Source organism: Nerophis ophidion, linkage group LG08 (genome assembly GCF_033978795.1).
Source record: "Nerophis ophidion isolate RoL-2023_Sa linkage group LG08, RoL_Noph_v1.0, whole genome shotgun sequence".
In the NCBI taxonomy this organism is placed as follows: domain Eukaryota; kingdom Metazoa; phylum Chordata; class Actinopteri; order Syngnathiformes; family Syngnathidae; genus Nerophis; species Nerophis ophidion.
Window position 1 is genome coordinate 40,767,808 of NC_084618.1, and position 20,462 is coordinate 40,788,269.

The following is a 20,462-nucleotide window of genomic DNA, read 5'->3' on the forward strand; positions in this document are numbered from 1 at the left end:
TCGATTTATTTTGTCAGAGTTGCACGAGCGCTCTGCTATTTTTAGGGATCTTCTGCACAAAAGCTAGTCAAAGATCATCTTGATGACAGCATCCTAGTGTTTTTAAAAACTGCTCCCCAAATGTGAGTCTCTCACAAACTTTTTTGAATTCACATGCCATCAGTTAAATAGACCAAATGAAGAAAAAGAGAGGACTTAAAATGGAATCTTGAGGAACACCACTAGTATAACTAAAGGAGTTAAACAAATGACTAGAGCAGGGGTCTCAAACTCAATTTACCTGGGGGCCACAGGATGCAGAGTCTGGGTGAGGCTGGGCCGCTAGAAAAGATTTCTTAAAAAAAATTGTGCATACTCCTCAGCATGTCTATTTGTATAATGACGTTTCAAATCGTATCACTTGTGCGCCGCAACTTTCTTTGTGCAAACAAGACACGTCGGGGTGCCCTTGTGCTCAACAAAGAAATATTGCATCTCCCCTTTTTCCTGGAATTATCTTTGCTCATCACTAACCTTTGTCTTCACTGCAGGCTTTGAAAAATACATGTTTAGGGTTGTGGAATATATTTATATTTAGCCGACGCACGGAGAATAATGTTATTTCCGCAATGTGTGTTGTTACGCTTTTCCTCCCTACAGCAACACGGCGTTCGATGGATAATAGCCAGGAAGGTACCGGGATAGCAAGCCCAAAAAATTGACGGCCCCCCGGAGTGTTATCCGGCGTCATATAGAAATATATGTAAAGTTCATCGTGTGAGGCAATGCAAATCAAACAATAAAAAAAACATAACGATTTGAATTGGTGCAGGTGTTGCAGTGTGACTGCAGCCAGGAACGTAAGAAAACCCTCGTCTCCATAACAATGTCTCTGTCGCTTTCACTCATTTGCCGCTTTCACTCATTTGCCACTTTTCCACTAATGCAGGGGTAGGCAACCCAGAACGTTGAAAGAGCCATTTTGGACCCAAATAACACAACACTGTCAAGCGGCATTCACATAAAACTTGCGGGCCGCACTAACACTAAACTTTCATATGAAGGTGGGGGCCGCAAAATTACGGGCCGCGTGTCTGAGACCCATGGACTAGAGACTGCAACTGAAATAAACAACACGTGAGTTACATGAATCCCATTACGAAAAGTGTGTGATTGCCAAAAAGGAGAGGACCTGAAGGGCTGCCTTGAGGTACGCCTCAGTGATTTAAATCACAAGTTTGAACCCCAGTGTCCTATGTTTGCTAGCAAGAAGAAACAAGGATCTGCCAATGTGTTTACACTGGTCCAAGTTCCTCTCCACAACAGGAGCATTCTTGTGTATTTACGATTTTGCTGCGAAAATGTTTGTCGCCCAAGGTTTAAACTGAGCCCTCCAATTGAATAGGCTCGGGGTAGACGGTCTGTCCAATGTGTATGAGTAGTCGCCGCATTTAAAAAACACCTTATTGCGAACAGTGGTGCATAAAATCGGATTAATTCACTTGAACCCTGTAGCGTGAATCCAGCTTCAGTATGTACATCAGATTTTTGTTCATCTTATTGTGTCTACATTTTACGGAACATGTCAAGAACTACATAAAACAACTACATTCCGCTACGCAAGTGACATCATGCATTGACAACACATACTGTAAGAAATAATAGTTAATGTGTAATAATGCAGTATATACAGACGATACAATTAATTATTTATGTTTTTAGCGTTTGATTTGTACAGTAAGGAAAGGATTCATTCATTTCTGAGTCAGTCTCGCGTGAAAGGAATGTTGGGGTGCGGGTAGGGGGGTTTAATCGTTTTGTGATGCAGTCTACTGAAAATGATGGAAAGCACCACTCTGCAACTGACGATGTGGTCAAAGTTGGAAGTGCCACAAAACACATTTTAAGATATTCAACAATCATCTGCCATCTGGAAGATAAAGTGGATAGTGAACCACCACCCCCCCCCCCATTAACCATCATGTTTCATGCATCAGGTAAACGTTGACAAATGCAGGCATTTCGGCTGACTTCCTACTGTACTTACCGTTGTAATACAGCTGTTCTGAACTGTGCCGCATGCAATCATGTTACCTGAACAAGTTAGTTCAAATCCATTCTTTAACATGAACAAAACCGCATGACCACACAATCTAATCTTGTCTGCAGTCCACTTAGTCCATTTTGCAAATTGCTTACTACAAAGATCGTCCGTTGCTAAGTGTACAAATTACTAAAATCACATAGAAAGGAATGCTTCTGTACGGCGCCTCTCAGCAGGAGCACCATTTCCACCGTGGGGGTGCCATTTTCATTGTGGCCTTTCCCTGGTCCAGCACCAGATGAACCTGACAGTTTGAATGCTAATTAGTCTCCTACCTGGAGAGCTACAGGGGCATCGGCAGTGTTGTAGGAATGATCAGGTATGTCACACACGTTGTCAAGTCGATGCGTTAGCAGTTAAAAGCAATGACGGAGACCGCTGAGACCACCTAATGTGGATCAGAGGAGAATAACCCTGATGACATCTCTTCCTTTATCAGGTGTAATTAGCCTTATCCAAAGTCACTCAAACAGCAGGAAATTACCATTTTTTTAAATCATGTACTGTGGGGGCTCTATTAGTAAATTGAACTCCTGCAGTTCAGTCTCACCCGGTCTGACCTGGGAGTTGACAGATAACTTCCTGTCTTGCTCGATATGCTAGTGCTACCCTTTTTGGTTAAAAACTAATTACCTTTCACACCAATGGGATTTTCAAAAGTACCTCTTCTTGAAAACACCAATGCTACAAAGAGACAGGTTGCAGAATTTTAGCCCATCGGAAAAGTTACTTCCGGAAAAGTCACATTAGTGATATTAGTAAATACGAATGTAAAGGAATAACTCATTTTCAGCTGAATTGCTGTACACAAAAGGATGAAAATGTATATCATTTGGGTGATCTGCTGAATCGCCACAAAATTTGGCTCACTTCGTTTATAGGTGGACAAGCACTAGTTGGTTGAATTTGAGCAAGATTGGTTGAAAAACATGGCTGCCATCAACCAAAATCTATTACAAATTACAAATAATCCTCCATAAATCATTGACTATTTGTTAGGGCTGCTAAAAGAAAACAACTATCATCTGAATCTTATTTATTCCAATTCAATCTTAATTGACTCGCAAATTTTACAATGTCCTTTTTTTAATAAATGTTTTGAAAGGCAAATCTCTGCTTACTCGATGTGTGTATGTCATATGTCAGCAGCCAAGAGGAGCTTTTGTAACCTGTAACCTTATTTGAAAAGGTTTTGGTATCATTTTTGTCACAAATAATACACTGCGAGAATTGGTTTGGAACGAGAATCGTATTCAATCGAGAATTGATTCTGAATCGATTCGTCACTCCAAGAATAGGAATTGAATCGTGAGTTTTCGTATGATTTCCATCTCTACTATTGGTCACAGATATCCAACTTTGAGGATATCTGTATTATGCTTATGCTGGAATGTTTTACAATAATCACAAATAATACCCTAATTTTTCGACATGTATCTTTTTTTTACTGAGAGCCAGCATTCTCTACATTTCAATCAATCAATCAATGTTTACTTATATAGCCCTAAATCACTAGTGTCTCAAAGGGCTGCACAAACCACAAAGACATCCTCGGTAGGCCCACATAAGGGCAAGGAAAACTCACACCCAGTGGGACGTCGGTGACAATGATGACTATGAGAACCTTGGAGAGAACCACCTATGTGGGCAACCCTCCCCCCCCCTCCTCTAGGGGATTTGCGTTGTTTTTTTTTTTTTTTATGGGGGTTATAAGTTTCATCTGCAAATGTGAACGGCATAGGACGCTGGTTCTTAACAGGATGTAGGTAGCGTCCATTAGGAAAAGTTAGTAGACATACTGTAACAGTATATTATTTTATGTGTGCCTTATCTTTGTGCTTTAGTGTTTTTGGCACTATTCTTACAGAGGCACTTTATCTCTATTTAGAGGTGGTGTAGGACTTTCCAGCTTTGGTGTTGTAAATACCATCAAAGCTCTATCTTTGACAACAAATGACCGCTTAATGAGAGCAGTAACTTACTTGAGTGTCCTCTCTGGCCATTCTTCAAAGAAGTAGATATGTCCCAAATTTGTAGGACACGACTGAGTTAGGTTTTTTTTTCATTCCTTTTTCCCCTGCAGGGACGGTCCTGACCAATCATCCCCACAGATTGGCCAATTCAGTGGAAACACAGCTCTGGAGTCCGTCTATTCAACCTCCAACATCATCCTTATTAAATTCCACTCAGACTTCTCTGGAGCTGGATTCTTTGTTTTGAGCTACCACGGTAAGATGGCACTCTTGATGGACATTTGAGGATATGTTCTTAATATGACATCGGGAAAGCATAGCATACTATTTGAAGCAATACAGAACAGGCTGTACCTCCAGTTTCCATATACACGTATAATGCAGATTGACACGGCAGAAAACTTGCCCAAGAGGGGTGGAGTATATTTACATTCACCAAGTCAAGTATTTCATATATATATTTTATTATTTATATATATATATATATATATATATATATATATATATATATATATATATATATATATATATATATATGTGTGTATATATATATGTGTGTATATATATATATGTGTATATATGTGTGTATATATATATATGTGTATATATGTGTATATAATATATATATATATATGTGTATATATATATATATATACACACATATATACACATATATATAACACTCATCTACTCATTCTTGAGTTAAGGGTGGAATTGTCCATCCTTGTTTTTCTAACCATATGCATGTACAGTAGATGGCAGTATTGTCCTGTTTAAGAGTGTCAAACATTACCATGAATTGATTAACGGTGGGCTTCACGGTGGGGGAGGGGTTAGTGCGTCTGCCTCACAATACGAAGTTCCTGCAGTCCTGGGTTCAAATCCACGCTCGGGATCTTTCTGTGTGGAGTTTGCATGTTCTCCCCGTGAATGCGTGGGTTCCCTCCGGGTACTCCGGCTTCCTCCCACCTCCAAAGACATGCACCTGGGGATAAGTTGATTGGCAACACTAAATTGGCCCTAGTGTGTGAATGTGAGTGTGAATGTTGTCTGTCTATCTGTGTTGGCCCTGCGATGAGGTGGCGACTTGTCCAGGGTGTACCCTGCCTTCCGCCCGATTGTAGCTGAGATAGGCGCCAGCGCCCCCCGCGACCCCGAAAGGGAATAAGCGGTAGAAAATGGATGGATGGATGGATGATTAACGGTGACCCCGAGTTAAACAAGTTCAAAAAATTATTTGAGTGTTACCATTTAGTGGTCAATTGTACAAAATATGTACTGAACTGTGCAATCTACTAATAAAAGTTTCAATCAATCAATCAATCAATACTGTTTACGGCAGACGAACTGCTTTACGGTAGACCAAAACGGACTGCTGTTGTTGTGTGTTGTTGTCGCGCTGGGAGGACGTTAATGAAACTACCTAATAATAAACCCACAGAAGAAACCAAGAACTCACCCTCGATCATTCTACAGTTATAACATCATTGGGCAGACATGCTGTGGGAAAGCGGACGTGAAAACAGGCTCCGGTCCGCATGGAGCTGGAGGGGGCGTGGCCTCCAGCTCCGCCTGAATCTCGGGAGATTTTCAGGAGAAGATTTTTCCGGGGAGGTTTTCGGGAAAGGGGGTTGATTTCGGGAGTCTCCCGGAAAATCCGGGAGGGTTGGCAAGTATGGAATGGGTAGATGTGGAAGTAGTGTCAAAGTGCTTTGAGTACCTTGAAGGTAGAAAAGCGCTATACAAGTACAACCCATTTATCATTTATTTATTTACATTTAAAAACATTTAAAAAAACAAAACGTTACAGGGTCAAACAGTCAGGCCCACCAATCCTAAACCCTGATTTCCTTTTGACAAAACATATGCACAGGTAATAAAAGTATTGTAAAAAATATGCGGCTGAGCACAGAGGGACCGGGGGAAAAAACACTATCTGAGGGAGCCGAGTATACCAGGAGGTGCATAATGGCGGGCCATTTCCACGATGACTCTGACACAGGGCACACAGCGAGGAACTCATGAGCCAGAGCCAGAGTAGCCGCCGCAAATCAGAGCCCCTAGTGCAGAAGGTATTTGGGGCAGCACCCTTTGATGATTGCTGCTAGGCAATGTTTTACAATGTAACCTCAAACACAAAACACATTTTAACCAATTAAAAATATATATCTTGTATCCCTTGACGACACCATACCAGCAACCAATGATTTTAACTCAGAGTTGTCCATCATTACTTCATTTATGTACATTGGAACCTCAATGTAAGAATTCCTAGAACATGGTTCGTACATTGAATTGTCCGTATCGTGCAGGATAGTCCCCACGCGCCGTGTGTACTATATTGAACAGGAAGTGATATCATCAAAAGGGCAGCACCCTTAAGCTTCCAGCAGCACACGGACTGAATGAATGAATCATGCATTAGCAAAAAGAGACATGGTTCACTCACAGAGGCCTATTTGGTTCAATCTTAAGGTTCGTAAACCGAAAGGTTTGCAAATAGAGCGGTTAATAACTTGAAGTTCCACTGTATATTGTTAAATATTTGACTCCCTATCTAGGCAGCAGTGAACTCATACTAAAAGTATGTTTTAGAGCTTTATTTGTTTTAGCTGGATCAATAATCTGGAGTGGACCCATATGTGTCCCACACTGCAAAATGTCAGTGTTCAAAAACAAAACGAAAAATACAAAAATTAGGGATATTTTACTTGAATTAAGCCAAATTATCTGCCAATAGAACAAGAAAATTTGGCTTGTCAAGACTTTCCAAAACAAGTAAAATTAGCTTACTTCAATGAACCCAAAAATACCTTAAATAAGTATATGCTCACTAATAACAAGTGCACTTTTCTTGGTAGAAAAAAAAGAGACCTTTTTGTTCAATATGTTGAAAATATTGTTATATTAAGTAAAATCTAGTGCCATTATCTTGATGCGCTCTGCATTACATTTCTTGAAACCAGCAAACTTATACTAAATACTGATTTATTGTTCTTAATGGAAAGGCAACAAGGCAACCCGCTTGTTACTCTCTGGGTTTCCTACCCGCTCAGGCAAATAATACGGTCTAAAAATGCATTTTTCCATCGACAACATGACATCATCACGCCAAGTGCATGCTCTTTTAGTCAATTAGTGCGCATATATACAGCCCGGCCCATGGCCCAAAATTTTTGGATTGTAATTTTGAAGAATTTATGTGAATGTGCTTTTCTGTTCAAAATTGTTAGAAATGTCACATGTTAAATGTTTAAATACTAACAGTTTACTGTACTGTGCCAACTGTACTACTATATGAGTACATATTTTCTTTTGTTCATTGAAAATAAAACAGCAAAGTCTATTTGGCTGTCATCCGTTTTAATATGAGACACAATTGTGTCAAAGTCATGATATTTTTTTCATGCTTGAAATAAGAAATTATTACTTTAAAAAAGTAGTTTTATACTTGTGAGTGTTGATGACACAGCTTTGCCATTGCAGCAGTTGATATTCTAGTTTCAAGCATGTTTTACTGAATATAGGTCATAAAATCTCAGCAGCAAGCTGAGATCATTTAGGACCAAAACCCTTAAAACAAGTAAAACACTCTAACATAAAATCTGCTTAGTGAGAATAATTCTCTTTTCATACAGAGAATAAGCAAATATAATCCTTGTTTGAGATATTTATCTTACTTAGATTTCAGTTTTTGCAGTGCATATACAACTTTGTATATAAAGGAGTTGGATAATGAGGTCGAGGGCGCGAGATTGAGAAAGGTGATGTGACTCGGAAACGGCTATGAGGATGAGCTTAGTGAGATCAATGGCTGCTCTTAAGGGTCCTCGCATGCACACTCACATAGTGCATAGTGCATGCACACAAAAATATGCGGAGCAGCCCATAGTGCATTTCGGTATGCAGGAGTGGCGGCAGATACGTATTGGCATGTCTCGTTTTCATAGTCAATCTCATCATGACTTATAGCCCTAAGCTCTCCTTCTCTCTTGCCGGGTTACTATGTGATCTACGGTCATGCGGCGTTATCGATTACAGCCTTTCAGCGCCGGTGGCTGGTGCCGTTTTATGATTCAAGACGGGTTGTGTATTTGTGTAGCCACTCTAACTTTTGCTGACCTAACCATGCGTTCTCAAGCAGTTCAATTGCTATAAAGCGAGGTTAACCAAAACTAATAAAGCAGAATAGATGGAGCAATACATGCCACATTTTTACTTTTTTTTTTTTTTTACCGTGTCTTCTCTCTTTTTCGGCCTCCTGTGCCGTGTCGTCTGTCTCCCAGCCTACCAATTAAGGGTGTGCCAGCCCCCCGCAGAAGTGCCCAATGCTGACATGCTGATGGAGGACGGTGAGCTGGAGATAGGTGAGCTGTCTGCGTGCCTCTAGACATGTCATTGTGATGGAGGCTGCAAATGAGACACGCGCAGCACCTCAGGTCACCCTCTCTCAAGTCTACCAAAGACAATTTACTTTATAAGGAGACACATAGAGACAGTCGAACCATTAGGTACACCTTCCCAAGAGCTGTATCTAAATTTAGCACTACGTCACACAGATAGTGCTTCGATTGAGTTCAAATTGTTACTACAATATGACATATGGTGTCGAAAATAAGTGTTGTGTTCCACAGTCAAAGTGGAGATTTTACAAGACAAATATTAATCAGCACATATAAAAATGTCAAAATGTCTTGCAAACCTTTTTTCCACTACACTAATTTCTAAAAGTAACACTGTGTTTGAATATTGGAAAATAAAACACTGTATTTTGATAAAGTGGTTCTTTGGCATACCACTCGATAGAGCCAGCGTACCACGGTTTGAGAATCACTGGTGAAGTGGTTGTTATAGTAGTCATTACTTCACTCCCCCTTATTTGACATGGCTTCCTATGCTGGTCTCTAGGTGACATCATCAGGTACAGGTGCCATCCTGGGTTCTCATTGGTGGGAAGTGAGATTCTAACCTGCCGCCTGGGAGAGAGGCTACAGATGAATGCACTGCCTCCGACCTGCCAAGGTCTGCATGAGTTTATCCATTTTTTTTTTTTTTTTTTTAAAGAACATGTCAGTAAAAGCTGGATGTGCTATTTCTTTTTTCTCCAGTCCAATGCCCCGCCCATGACGTACGATACGACTCGACGGGTGTGATCCTCAGCCCGGGTTGGCCTGGGAGCTATCCCAATCTCCAGATGTGTTCCTGGAGCGTTACGGTGGAGAAAGGATACAACGTGACCATCACGTTTGAGAGTTTCCACTCCGACAGAGAGTTTGACGTCTTGGAGATTTTCGATGGTAAAGCAAACATTCATAATAGAAAAAACATGGCTGCAGAGACAAATATATTTGGACACCGAAAAATCACAGTGTATTGCTGGGGATTTGTGTCCATTTGTGAGATCAGAGGTCATTGATATTTCGCTCTGCTGTAGTCTTGATGGAACTTTTTGTGTGCAGTGGGAACAGTGTGGCCGTGCCAGCAACCTGAGGGTTCCTGGTTCGGTCCCCGGCTTCCACCATCGTAGTCACGTCCGTTGTGCCCTTGCTCCTGATGGGTCGTGGTTAGCTCCCGCCATCAGTGTGTGAATGGGTGAATGTGGAAATAGTGTCAAAGAGCTTTGAGTACCTTGAAGGCCGAAAAGCGCTATACAAGATTAACCCATTTAACGTAAAAGGGTTTTCTCAAAACACTTTCCACAAAGTTAAGTTAGTTAAAAGTTAAAGTACCAATGATTGTCACACACATGCTAGATGTGGCGAACTTATTCTCTGCATTTGACCCATCACCCTTGATCACTAGCGTACAGTATTCAAAAAAGTCTTAAGACTATAGTACAAATATAGTCCTTCCACGTTCGTGTTTTTATGTCTTGGGACTACAGATGTAAACTGGCATCTATGCTAAGATCTGGTTAATTCACAGTCTGTAATTCGTTAATCAATGTGGATTGTCCTGATTAAATAAATAAAAAAACATCCGACCGGAAGGAAGCCTTGGGGAAGACCAAGGACACATTGGAGAGATGCGGTATGACTCTCAGCTGGCCTGAGAATGTCTGGGAGGAGAAGGAAGTCTAAGCTTGGATAAGCGGAAAAACATGAACAGAATCGAAAAAGGGGACTTTTTACAGGAAGAAAAATCTGCAGTAATATCCTGGCTACTGAAGTGTTTAATCTGCCATATCCATATTTTTCAATGTATATATTATTTTTAAATATTGTATGTTATATATTTATTACATTATTTTAATTGATGTCTGCTTAAAGTTGCAACATGTAGTAATGTGGCCAGAAATGGTACAGCAATCACGGTCAAAATGATGTCTTACCCTCCCACTCTCCATGACTGAGGTTGCAGGATACGCAGCCGAATCCGAATCCTACTCCAAGGAACTTCAAACGGCAATCGACGAGTCCTACGCTGTCAGTTGCTCTTGTTTATGCTTCTTGCAAGATGGTTTACGAAGTAATTATGCCACATTTTACTGATGTCGATTAGCCAAACGTATTTATAAAGTTACGCAGCAATATTTTTTCATTGGGACATATTGTTGGTTTTACCCTTCTAAAATGTCTACTTTGTCCGCACGGACCACCATCAAAATAATTATATATAGTGGTCTATAATATATTATATATTGCATAGGCCTACTTGGATAGCAAGCTAAGGCCAATAGTAAAATGACCACCACGTTTCATTCAGCATAACCCCATGTTACATCCAACCTGACGCGCTGCATTGTCTTTCATGTACGCACATCACCATCTTTCAGTGCAGAGTGCAATTCTATGAGCCAACCTACGTTACTCAAAAACCACGTTACGCACAAATCATATAGCCTGCTACCATGTCAATACACAAAGTAGAAAATCCTTACATGTAATGCATTATATTGTGCCAAGCAAATACCCCCCATATGTGCCTGATGCACATACAGTACCAGAAACCGCAATTAGCCTTGCTAATGTTGGAACCCATTTCCTCAGTGTATTAGCATATTGAGAATGAAACAGGCACTGATGCGCCCCATATCCACATAGCTTTTATTTGTCAAAAATATATGTTGCTCTGTCAGTTGGAATACACATCCACATACTGGCTAAAAGGCATATATTCCCCCGGTAGCCTGTATGTCAATGTGTCATTGACCGGGCTAGCAGGATAAGTAAGCATTAAACTAGAGTGACTTCGCTCCTAAGCATTCGTTGCACGGACATACTAGCTTTGTTAGCCAAGATCATAAACTGTATCGGACAATATAGTTTACATGAAAAATGTCCATTTCCATTTATTACAAGTAATAAGAAAACGTAAATGCCTTACTTACCTATCAAGGAGGAAATTAGCAAGTTTGGCGTCTGATGAAAAAAATCTTCTCCGCCTTCAAATGTCTCCATCTTTCAAAGGCATCCCCGATACAAATTTTAGTTTTGTTCCTGGCTTTGTCATGAATAGGTTGAGAATCGTAACAACACATTTTAGATTTACGAAGGTCTGACATGTTTAGTGACTTTACCAGTGGCAGTAGCTCGATGAAGGTGGCGGTACGTAACAGGCAAACTGGTTGTAACACACTCCCAGACTTTCTAATTTGTTAAACGGTTGAGGGTGTGGTGGCATCGAAAACAATATTAATATTTCGGGGCTAGATATCTAACTTTGAAATTAGCATATCCCGGCTGAACTACTGTTATCAGTTATAAAGGTATTCGATTTATTAATGCCTTTTGACATATCAGAGCCATTTAATGATGACATGACATGAAATTATTACTTTAAAGGGAAACTGCACTTTATTTTTTTATTTTGCGTATCATCCACAATCCCTATGTGAGACAAAAATATTATTTCTCTTTTCTGTGCGTTTTAAATAGTAAAAAACAATGCTGGCAAGAGGAGGCTAACAATGCAGGTCATGTGGATTGACCTATTTTGCCTATAAGCTCTCTAAAAAAATCCTAAAACCGCCAACAATGTTTCATATAAATGCTGGAAGTATAAATGTAATGTAGAAACATAACATGTAATATTTACGTACTTTGGTCTTTTTAAGCATTACTGGAGCTTCTTTCCTGGGTGCATTGATTTCATAGAACGCATAGCAACTAACGCTACTTTTGTCAAAAACAACTCCTACTCATCGTGGCCCACTACATGAGAGGCAAAAACAACTACTTTGGGACAAATAATGATCCAGAACCATATATTTTCCAGATACATATTTCACTATTACGGAGGATTAGCTATGAGTTTTAGAAGCTGGGTACTAATAAGGTCCAGCTATAGTGAAACACTAAGTATCATGTAGCAGTATTGCTAAGTGCTAAACAAGAAATATAAAATACAAACATAAGAAACTGTCACTTACAGTACAACAGTCGTCCCTAACCAAGTCTGCGACGCATTTGCTACCGGGCCGCACAGAGACATTAAATAATTTATAACCGACCGCATATTATTCTACTTAACTTTAGCCAGTCCTACCAGACACACCAATAAGCTTGTTCATTGATGTATTATAAAACTCTTGATAGGAAGTCGCCATTTGCTATATGTGTTACATCTTCGTTACATGGGACTATGTACATTAACAAACATATGAAATGTAAAGGTGCCAAATTGTAGCCAAAAGCTTGGTTCCATCTGCAGTCCGTGGCAGGTTGATGACTTAAGATCAGGGCGGATCAGGAACAAAGTGACAACAGTAGTTAAAGTGCATAAGGCAGATGGAGAAGTGTTAAATTGTTGTATATAATACTTGTGCTGAAGGAAGGAAATACACATCTCCTTTGGCCTAGTAAGTTAAAGTGCTGGTAATATTGCATATAGTATTACACAAGTAGTTAGCAATAACAGATGTATTTAAAAATTGGACCAAAAAAAGGTAACATTAGTATATGTACATATGAAATATTTCACAAAATTTGAATACATAACTTTTAGAATGGGAATAAAAAAACACATAAATCTACTGGAACTAATGGCAAGTTTTTCTGGCTTTATTATATACATCCATGCTCTTGCCCTTGAATGTAATGTATCAACTATAACCCATCAGATACTAAACCCAAAAAAGCCTACTACTAGCAAAAATTAGTAAAAAACAAAAGTCTATGGAAAGCTTTTTTTTAAAGGAAAAATGCCAGGGGCTCCCATTAATTCAACGTTACGGTGAGATTTTTAATCTTGTCATTTTTCATGCACTTATTTGCTATATTCATCTGCCACATGTGGAAGGCCGATTCGTGAAAATAATGCCAACATTAAAACGGTCCTTGGTGCAAAAAAGGTTGAGGAACCCCCGACTTACAATGTCTGTTCTCACTGGGATGCGGTCTGATTGGATGGTTGTATCTTTCAGCACAAAACTCATGCTCCCTTTTTAGATGATGCATTCAGCATCATCCTCCCTTCTCAGGTAAAAAATGCCAACTGAAGCAAGCATTGTTTTTTGAATATATTTTTAGGGCGCCTCAATAGATGAATCCCCATCACCTGCATTGTTAGCCACCGCTTGCTAGCAGTTTTTCTATTATTGAGAATGCACAGAAAAGAGAGACGTGTGTTCTTGAAAATGATTTGCAAAATTTGCACAAAAAAAAAAAACAGTGCAGTATTCCCGCTGTAGGAGCACTCGCATTCAGAGGAAATGAGCTACGCTTTCATCTTTATATACTGTTACGATCATCCTTTGATTGTCAAAGATATTTGGTAATATCAAATGTGATGTTTCTACCTTAATAATCGCTTCTGATAGTCTGTACATTACGTGTTATACAAGGTAATCATATTTGTTTGGCTGCATGACAAAATCCTAACCTTCTGTATTGATTAATAAAGTGTAATATTCAGCCTGTTAACATTTTGTATTCGAGGACTATAAACCAGAACGTGTTAAAAAAATATATATACAATACACAATATTTCAGGCTGCCAGGGAGTGAAACTCAACTCCTTCAAATGCAAGCATGCCAGCAGGCACTTTTTGCAGTGAAGTCGTCTCACGGCAATCATAAATGAAAATACTCTTGTCAGGAGAACAACAACTTGCCATACCCTTTTTTTGGCCACTTCAGCTCCATTCAACTGAGCTATTTTTCATCGATTGTGGCTCAACACTAACTCAACGCAGATACATTTTTCACATTAAGGAATGGCCCCAGAGTCAAACAGGGTCCAAAAAATTGGTTCTGCTAAAGGAACTTATAGATAAGGCATTATTATCGCGTTTACTTTGACAGCCCTAATTTATATGTAAGCAAATTTTTGGTTATTACATTTGTATCCGTACAATTATTTCTCTAACATGATTGCACTTAGGCTTCACGCTGGCAGAGGGGTTAGTGCGTCTGCCTCACAATACGAAGGTCCTGAGTAGTCAGGGTTCAATCCCGGGCTCGGGATCTTTCTGTGTGGAGTTTGCATGTCCTCCCTGTGAGTGCGTGGGTTCCCTCCGGGTACTCCGGCTTTCTCCCACTTCCAAAGACATGCACCTGGGGATAGGTTGATTGGCAACACTAAATTGGCCCTAGTGTGTGAATGTGAGTGTGAATGTTGTCTGTCTATCTGTGTTGGCCCTGCGATGAAGTTGCGACTTGTCCAGGGTGTACAACCGCCTTCCGCCCGATTGTAGCTGAGATAGGCACCGGCGCCCCCCGCAACCCCAAAGGGAATAAGCGGTAGAAAATGGATGGATGATTGTACTTTTGTTAATAAAAACTCTAAAGAAATGTGGTTGTCGTACCACAGTTTGAAAATAGATGGACTAACAAGTCTTTTTCGATGCACTTTCAGGTCCGTCCACCAATGATCCAACTTTGGCAACGCTGAGCGGAGACCTGCCGACGCCCTTTAATTTAACAACCTCCGGCCATCAGTTCCTGGTGCGCTGGTCGTCAGACCACAACACGAACAAGAGTGGCTTCAAAATTCGCTATGTTGGTGAGTACCAAAGTATGTATCCCAATTTTATTTTACTACTAACTAACACTCTTATATTGCATGTACTGTAAAGAAGGAGGCAGACAGAAGGAAAGACTTTAAGTTTTTTAAGTGGAATTAATGAAATACTGTATTTTCCGGACTATAGGGCACACCACCGATGCCGATGAATGCTCTATTTTTTATCTTTTTTCATATATTAGGCGCAACGGATTATAGGGAGTCATATTGTTATTATTATTATTTTTTTTCTAAATGGAAAACACTTCCTTGTGGTCTACATAACAATTAATGGTGGTTCTTTGGTCAAAATGTTGCATAGACTATGTTTTCCAGATATTCTTCAAGTCGCTTTCTGAAAGTCGCTTCCTGATGCGCCGTACGTAGTTTTAGCGGTGTAGCGTGCAAGGATGGGAGTGGAAGAAGTGTCAAAAGATGTAGCTAAATTTTTTAAAGATATTCAGAATTTACTTAAATCAATAACAGAGCAGCATCTCTGGAAATGTGTCCCGTGAAAAAATGTCCGACCGGAACTCTTATAACTACAGTTCCTTGGGTGAATAATATAAACTCACTACGCAATTATGTTTTAGCGCTTTCACAGTGAGTTTTTTGATAAATATAAGTAAGAACTTTACACTATTTTATATTAGAAATGGCAACAGTGGAGGATGAATATCCCATAACAAGAAGATGAAAAAAAGAAGAACCTTATTGATTTATCGCTTATCACGGATGAGCGCAATTCTTCAGGACTTATACAGATCCCAATACAGATCAGCAGGTACCGGAAGGTAAGAAAAGTTGCTTTTGCATACAAACGTTTGTAATATTGCGAAACAAAACGCCAGATAATGACTTACCTTATACACACACACACCATAATAATAATCGTATGTTTAATGCGCAGACAATCCTTCAAGCGGTGCGGCTTCATAGCTTACCAAAGTTGTGCTGAAACATTTTGATAAATTTTTGAGCGCCAAGTGTAATGTTCTATATTTTCAATGGAACATTTAAAATGTCGGTGTCGTTTACTTGAGACATATTGCCATTATAGTGCAGTCTACATGTATGATTACACCATGTACCAAACAAAATAGCTTTGAGGTGGGTAAGCTCAACCAAAGTATTCCTTACATTAGGTGCATCGAGTTAAAAGGTGCACTGTCGAGTTTTGAGAAAATAAGGATTTTAAGTGCGCTTTATAGTCCAGAAAATACGGTAGTGACAGAAAAGTTGTCTCTTCTGACTGCCTTTTTAAAAACTTTGTGTAACATCTTGTTTAGCACAGATGGTGTTTTTTGGCGCAAGTTGCACACTTGCAAGTAGAACTTTTGTGTAAGACCCTCAGCCATGCAATCAGGAGGATATATATTCAAGGATGTTTTTGACAGTTAAGGTGAACATGATGGCCGTACCTGGTTACTTTCTGTAACCTTTAAATCCCTCTCCTTCTACTTGATGGATTAGTGTTCGAACTAAAGCAGATGCCTACCTGAGCTGAGTCACAGCGTTAGTCCTGTTTTATTACAATTAAAAATGTTGAATTATGAGGTCAAAATATGTCAGCTTGCTGGGATTTTTCTTTTGTGTTTTTACTACTCACACCTAATAATCCAGTCTAAAGAGATTTAGTGTGTCACAGGATTCTATATACAGGGTCTCCCAAAAAATTGTTATATGAAGTAGGGAAGGGACTCACATGGCCCAATTCCTGGGTGGATCTCACATGAGAAAAAAGTGGGGGGTTAATAATTTTTAGCAATGCAGTCTACTAAAAATGAAGGAAAGCACCACTCTACATAGCAACTGACGCTGTTGTCAAAGTTGGAATTGCCACAAAACACATTTTAGGATATTTAACACTCTTCTGCAATCTAGCGCCAATAGTGGATGGTACACCCCTCCTCCCCCCAAATGTGTCACCTTTCATGTGTCAGGTAAACCGCGATGAATTGGGCCATATGACTATACAATAATTGTTGCTTTTAAAATGATGTAACATTTTGTAACAGCCTGTATAATTGTAAATACATCGCTGTCAAACATTCCGGAGAGAGCTAGTAACAAGCAGGTATGTGTTACATTTAGCGAGCTAGCTAACATTGACAGTGGGTTATAGCTTTTTTTAATTTCTATGTTTTCTGCCGCATATTTACTTTCATTGATGAATGAGCAAGGCGCCAAGTGTAAAAAATAAGTTAACCACTGCAAAAGGTTAACCATCATGAACAAAAAAGGCTCCTTTTGATAGCGAGTGACTTTTCACATAGAGTATAGCGAGCTAGCACCTTGCAGCTAACATTCAGAGCTTTTTCATTATTGGTCATTGTCAAAATACGTTCGCTTATTATTATTAACTTAAATGACTGTCAAGGAGAGGGTCATTTAAATTTGCCAGGCAAGTGTAAAACTGAGTAAACATAAACTATAAAACTGTGAATGACCATAAGACTGTAAATCAGGGATATTCAACTAAATTGTTTTGGGGGCCGCATTTCCAGAAAGTTAGGGGCCAGGGTGGCTCGGGGGCCTTCACTATTAGTCATATTTTGTATTTTCTGAGAACCAGCGTCCTTTACAGCAGTGGTTTTCAACCTTTTTTCAGTGATGTACCCCCTGTGAAATTATTTTAATCAAAGTACCCCATAATCAGAGCAAAGCATTTTTGGTTGAAAAAAGAGATAAAGAAGTAAAATACAGCACTATGTCATCAGTTTCTGATTTATTAAATTGTGTCACAGTGCAAAACATTGCTCATTTGTAGTGGTATTTCTTAAACTATTTGGAAAAATATATAAAAATAACTAAAAACTTGTTGAAAGTAAACAAGTGATTCAATTATTAAATAAAGATTTCTACACATAGAAGTAATCATCAAGTTAAACTTGTGCAATGACAATAAAGACTTATCCTATCCTATCCTATCCTATCTTATCCTATCCTATCCCTATCCTTAAAGTGCCCTCTTTGGGGATTGTAATAGAGATCCATCTGGATTCATGAACTTAATTCTAAACATGTATTCAGAAAATAAGAACATTTTAACATCAACATTTATGGAACATGTCCACAAAAAATCTAGCTGTCAACACTGAATATCGCATTTCTTTTCACAGTTTATGAACTTATATTCATATTTTGTTGAAGTAATATTTAATAAATATATGTATAAATGATTTTTGAATTGTTGCTATTTTTAGAATATTTTTGAAAAATCTCACGTACCCTTTGGCATACCTTCAAGTACCCCCAGGGGTACACGTACCCCCATTTGAGAACCACTGCTCTACAGTAGACTTTTTTTTTGCTTTATTTATTATGTCCAAGTTACAGGAGCGCTCTGCTCTTTTAAGGACCTTCTACAAAAAAGCTAGTCAAGCTGTCAAGATGTCATTTTTATAAGAGCACTCTAGTGTTTTGGAGGAATCAGCTGCAACAATGTTAGTTTCACAAAAGTGTTTTTAACTATTATCACGGGCCGCCAGTGGAACAGCCAAAATGATAAAAAAATGAGGACCCAAAACGGAACCTTGAGGAACACCACTAGTATAACTAAAGAAGTTGAACAAACGACAACTGACTGCATCTGAAACAAACAAGCTTCGGCACCATTTTAGTTGCATAAATCACGTTACAAAAAAAGTTTAAAACTGCCAAAAAGGAGAGGACTTAAAGGAGTACCTTGAGAAACACCTCAGTTATGTAAATATCAAATTTGGACATTAGTGTTCTATGTTTGCTGGCAATATTAAACTCTCAATGTAAGGATCTGCTAATGTGTTTGCAGTGGTGCAAGTTCTTCTACACAACAGAAACACTCTTGTGTTTTTAGGAATTTGTTGCAAAAATGGTGGTCTTAAACTTTTTCAGCTATAGTGTCAGTCCAGCGCTTGATTTTGCCCCCAGGCCGCCATTTGAATAGCCCTGCTGTATCCTTGTGAGGGCTTTGTCATTTGATAAACTGTAATAACCAATCTGTTTGACAAAACGAGGGATTAATTGGTGCACAAGTGTAAAAAGAAGTTACCACTTTAACAACAAAACTACCTTTAAAGGTCTACGACTAAATCCAGTGCAAAATCCCCCCAACAAAGCCTGTTAAACAAGCCACAGTGAAGTCCACTTGTTGTAATCAGATTAAACAAGGTCACTCAAGATCTTGGTTTTTGGGGTCCAATGTTAATAACGCCTGATTGAGTAATATAATGGAAGTGTTGCTGGTGCTAATGCAGCGCTTGGCTTATTGGCATCATTGGGTGCGATGTCATAATGTTTTAATAAGCCGACAGGTTTGAAGCAGCTACTGGTGGTCTTCTTCTAAAATGGATTAACCTTGGTCAATTATTAATACGATTGCTTGAATGTTGGCTTCTACTCACATAGAAATAATTAATTGCCAGATAGAAGTCTTCTTTCCAGAGGGGGAGAAAGAGAGGTTGTTGCTCACCAAAAAAGCAGCACCGACTGACAGTCTCTACAATTTATTGATGTGAGGAGTTTCATAATGCTGCCCCCTAACTATGATAATTTCTTCAGTAGTATTACAATTGAAAACTAATGGTTCCTGTTTGGTTTTTTTTGTCTGTATTAATGCTTTTAATAACTTTTGAACTTGGCATATATTGTAAAATGTATATTTTGTATGGTCATTATTATACATAATCAAACTATATAATAAAATACAATGATTAAGATAGAATAAAATAAAAATATAAGTTATAATATGTTATCATTGTTATTATTATTATTAATATTATCATTATTATAATTATTACTTTTACTACTCACGATTTGATTATGTTTCTTGTGGTGACTGCTCAATTAAGAGTTGTTTCTTGAATGAAACAGATCAAACCAAACAAATTTGGTATGGATTACAAAATAAAACCTCGTCTGGCTGCTATAAAACCTCTCGGCTTCTGACGTATGTCGTACTGTAAACACGCAGCGAGTAAGCACCTAAATTAAGTCTTGGGAACGTAGATCGACTGGTAAATTGAGAGCTTTGCCTTCAGGCTCAGTTCCTTCTTTTCCTCAATTTTTCGAAATTATAAATCAATTTCGAATTTGAATAAAAAGGAATTGCGATTCGGATGTGAATCAGTTTTTTTTCAACACCCCTAATTACATGTATTATTATTAGTATTATACTGTACAGTAGGTATATTGTTATATTGTTATAATATATTATCAATATTAATTCAAGGGCATGTCATTTTATTCTAAAAAAAAACAGCATTAAACAAGACTTAATTCAAAAACATCCACCCTAACACCTGCCTAACCCCTTGCAGCTGACTACTCTTTTCAGTTGAGTAAATGAACAGCCACTATACAACATGAAGACTTCAATAAAATGCATCCTTTTTGAGCATTAAAGAAATATTTCAATGTTTACTTGGTTATAAACGATCCAAATTGGCCGGAATTTTTGGGAATACACTGAAAAAGTACCA

At 38.8% G+C, this 20,462-nt stretch overlaps 1 protein-coding gene across 1 annotated transcript in view; it reads left to right on the forward strand.

Annotated features, from left to right (window-relative positions):
- Positions 1-20,462, forward strand: part of csmd3b (CUB and Sushi multiple domains 3b) — an 815,905-nt gene that overhangs the window by 710,446 nt on the left and 84,997 nt on the right. Inside the window, exons 46-50 of the mRNA XM_061908578.1 lie at positions 4,167-4,312; positions 8,343-8,423; positions 8,965-9,078; positions 9,165-9,353; positions 14,854-15,000. Of these exons, the coding sequence (XP_061764562.1) occupies positions 4,167-4,312; positions 8,343-8,423; positions 8,965-9,078; positions 9,165-9,353; positions 14,854-15,000 (677 nt within the window). The remainder of the gene's footprint in view (positions 1-4,166; positions 4,313-8,342; positions 8,424-8,964; positions 9,079-9,164; positions 9,354-14,853; positions 15,001-20,462) is intronic.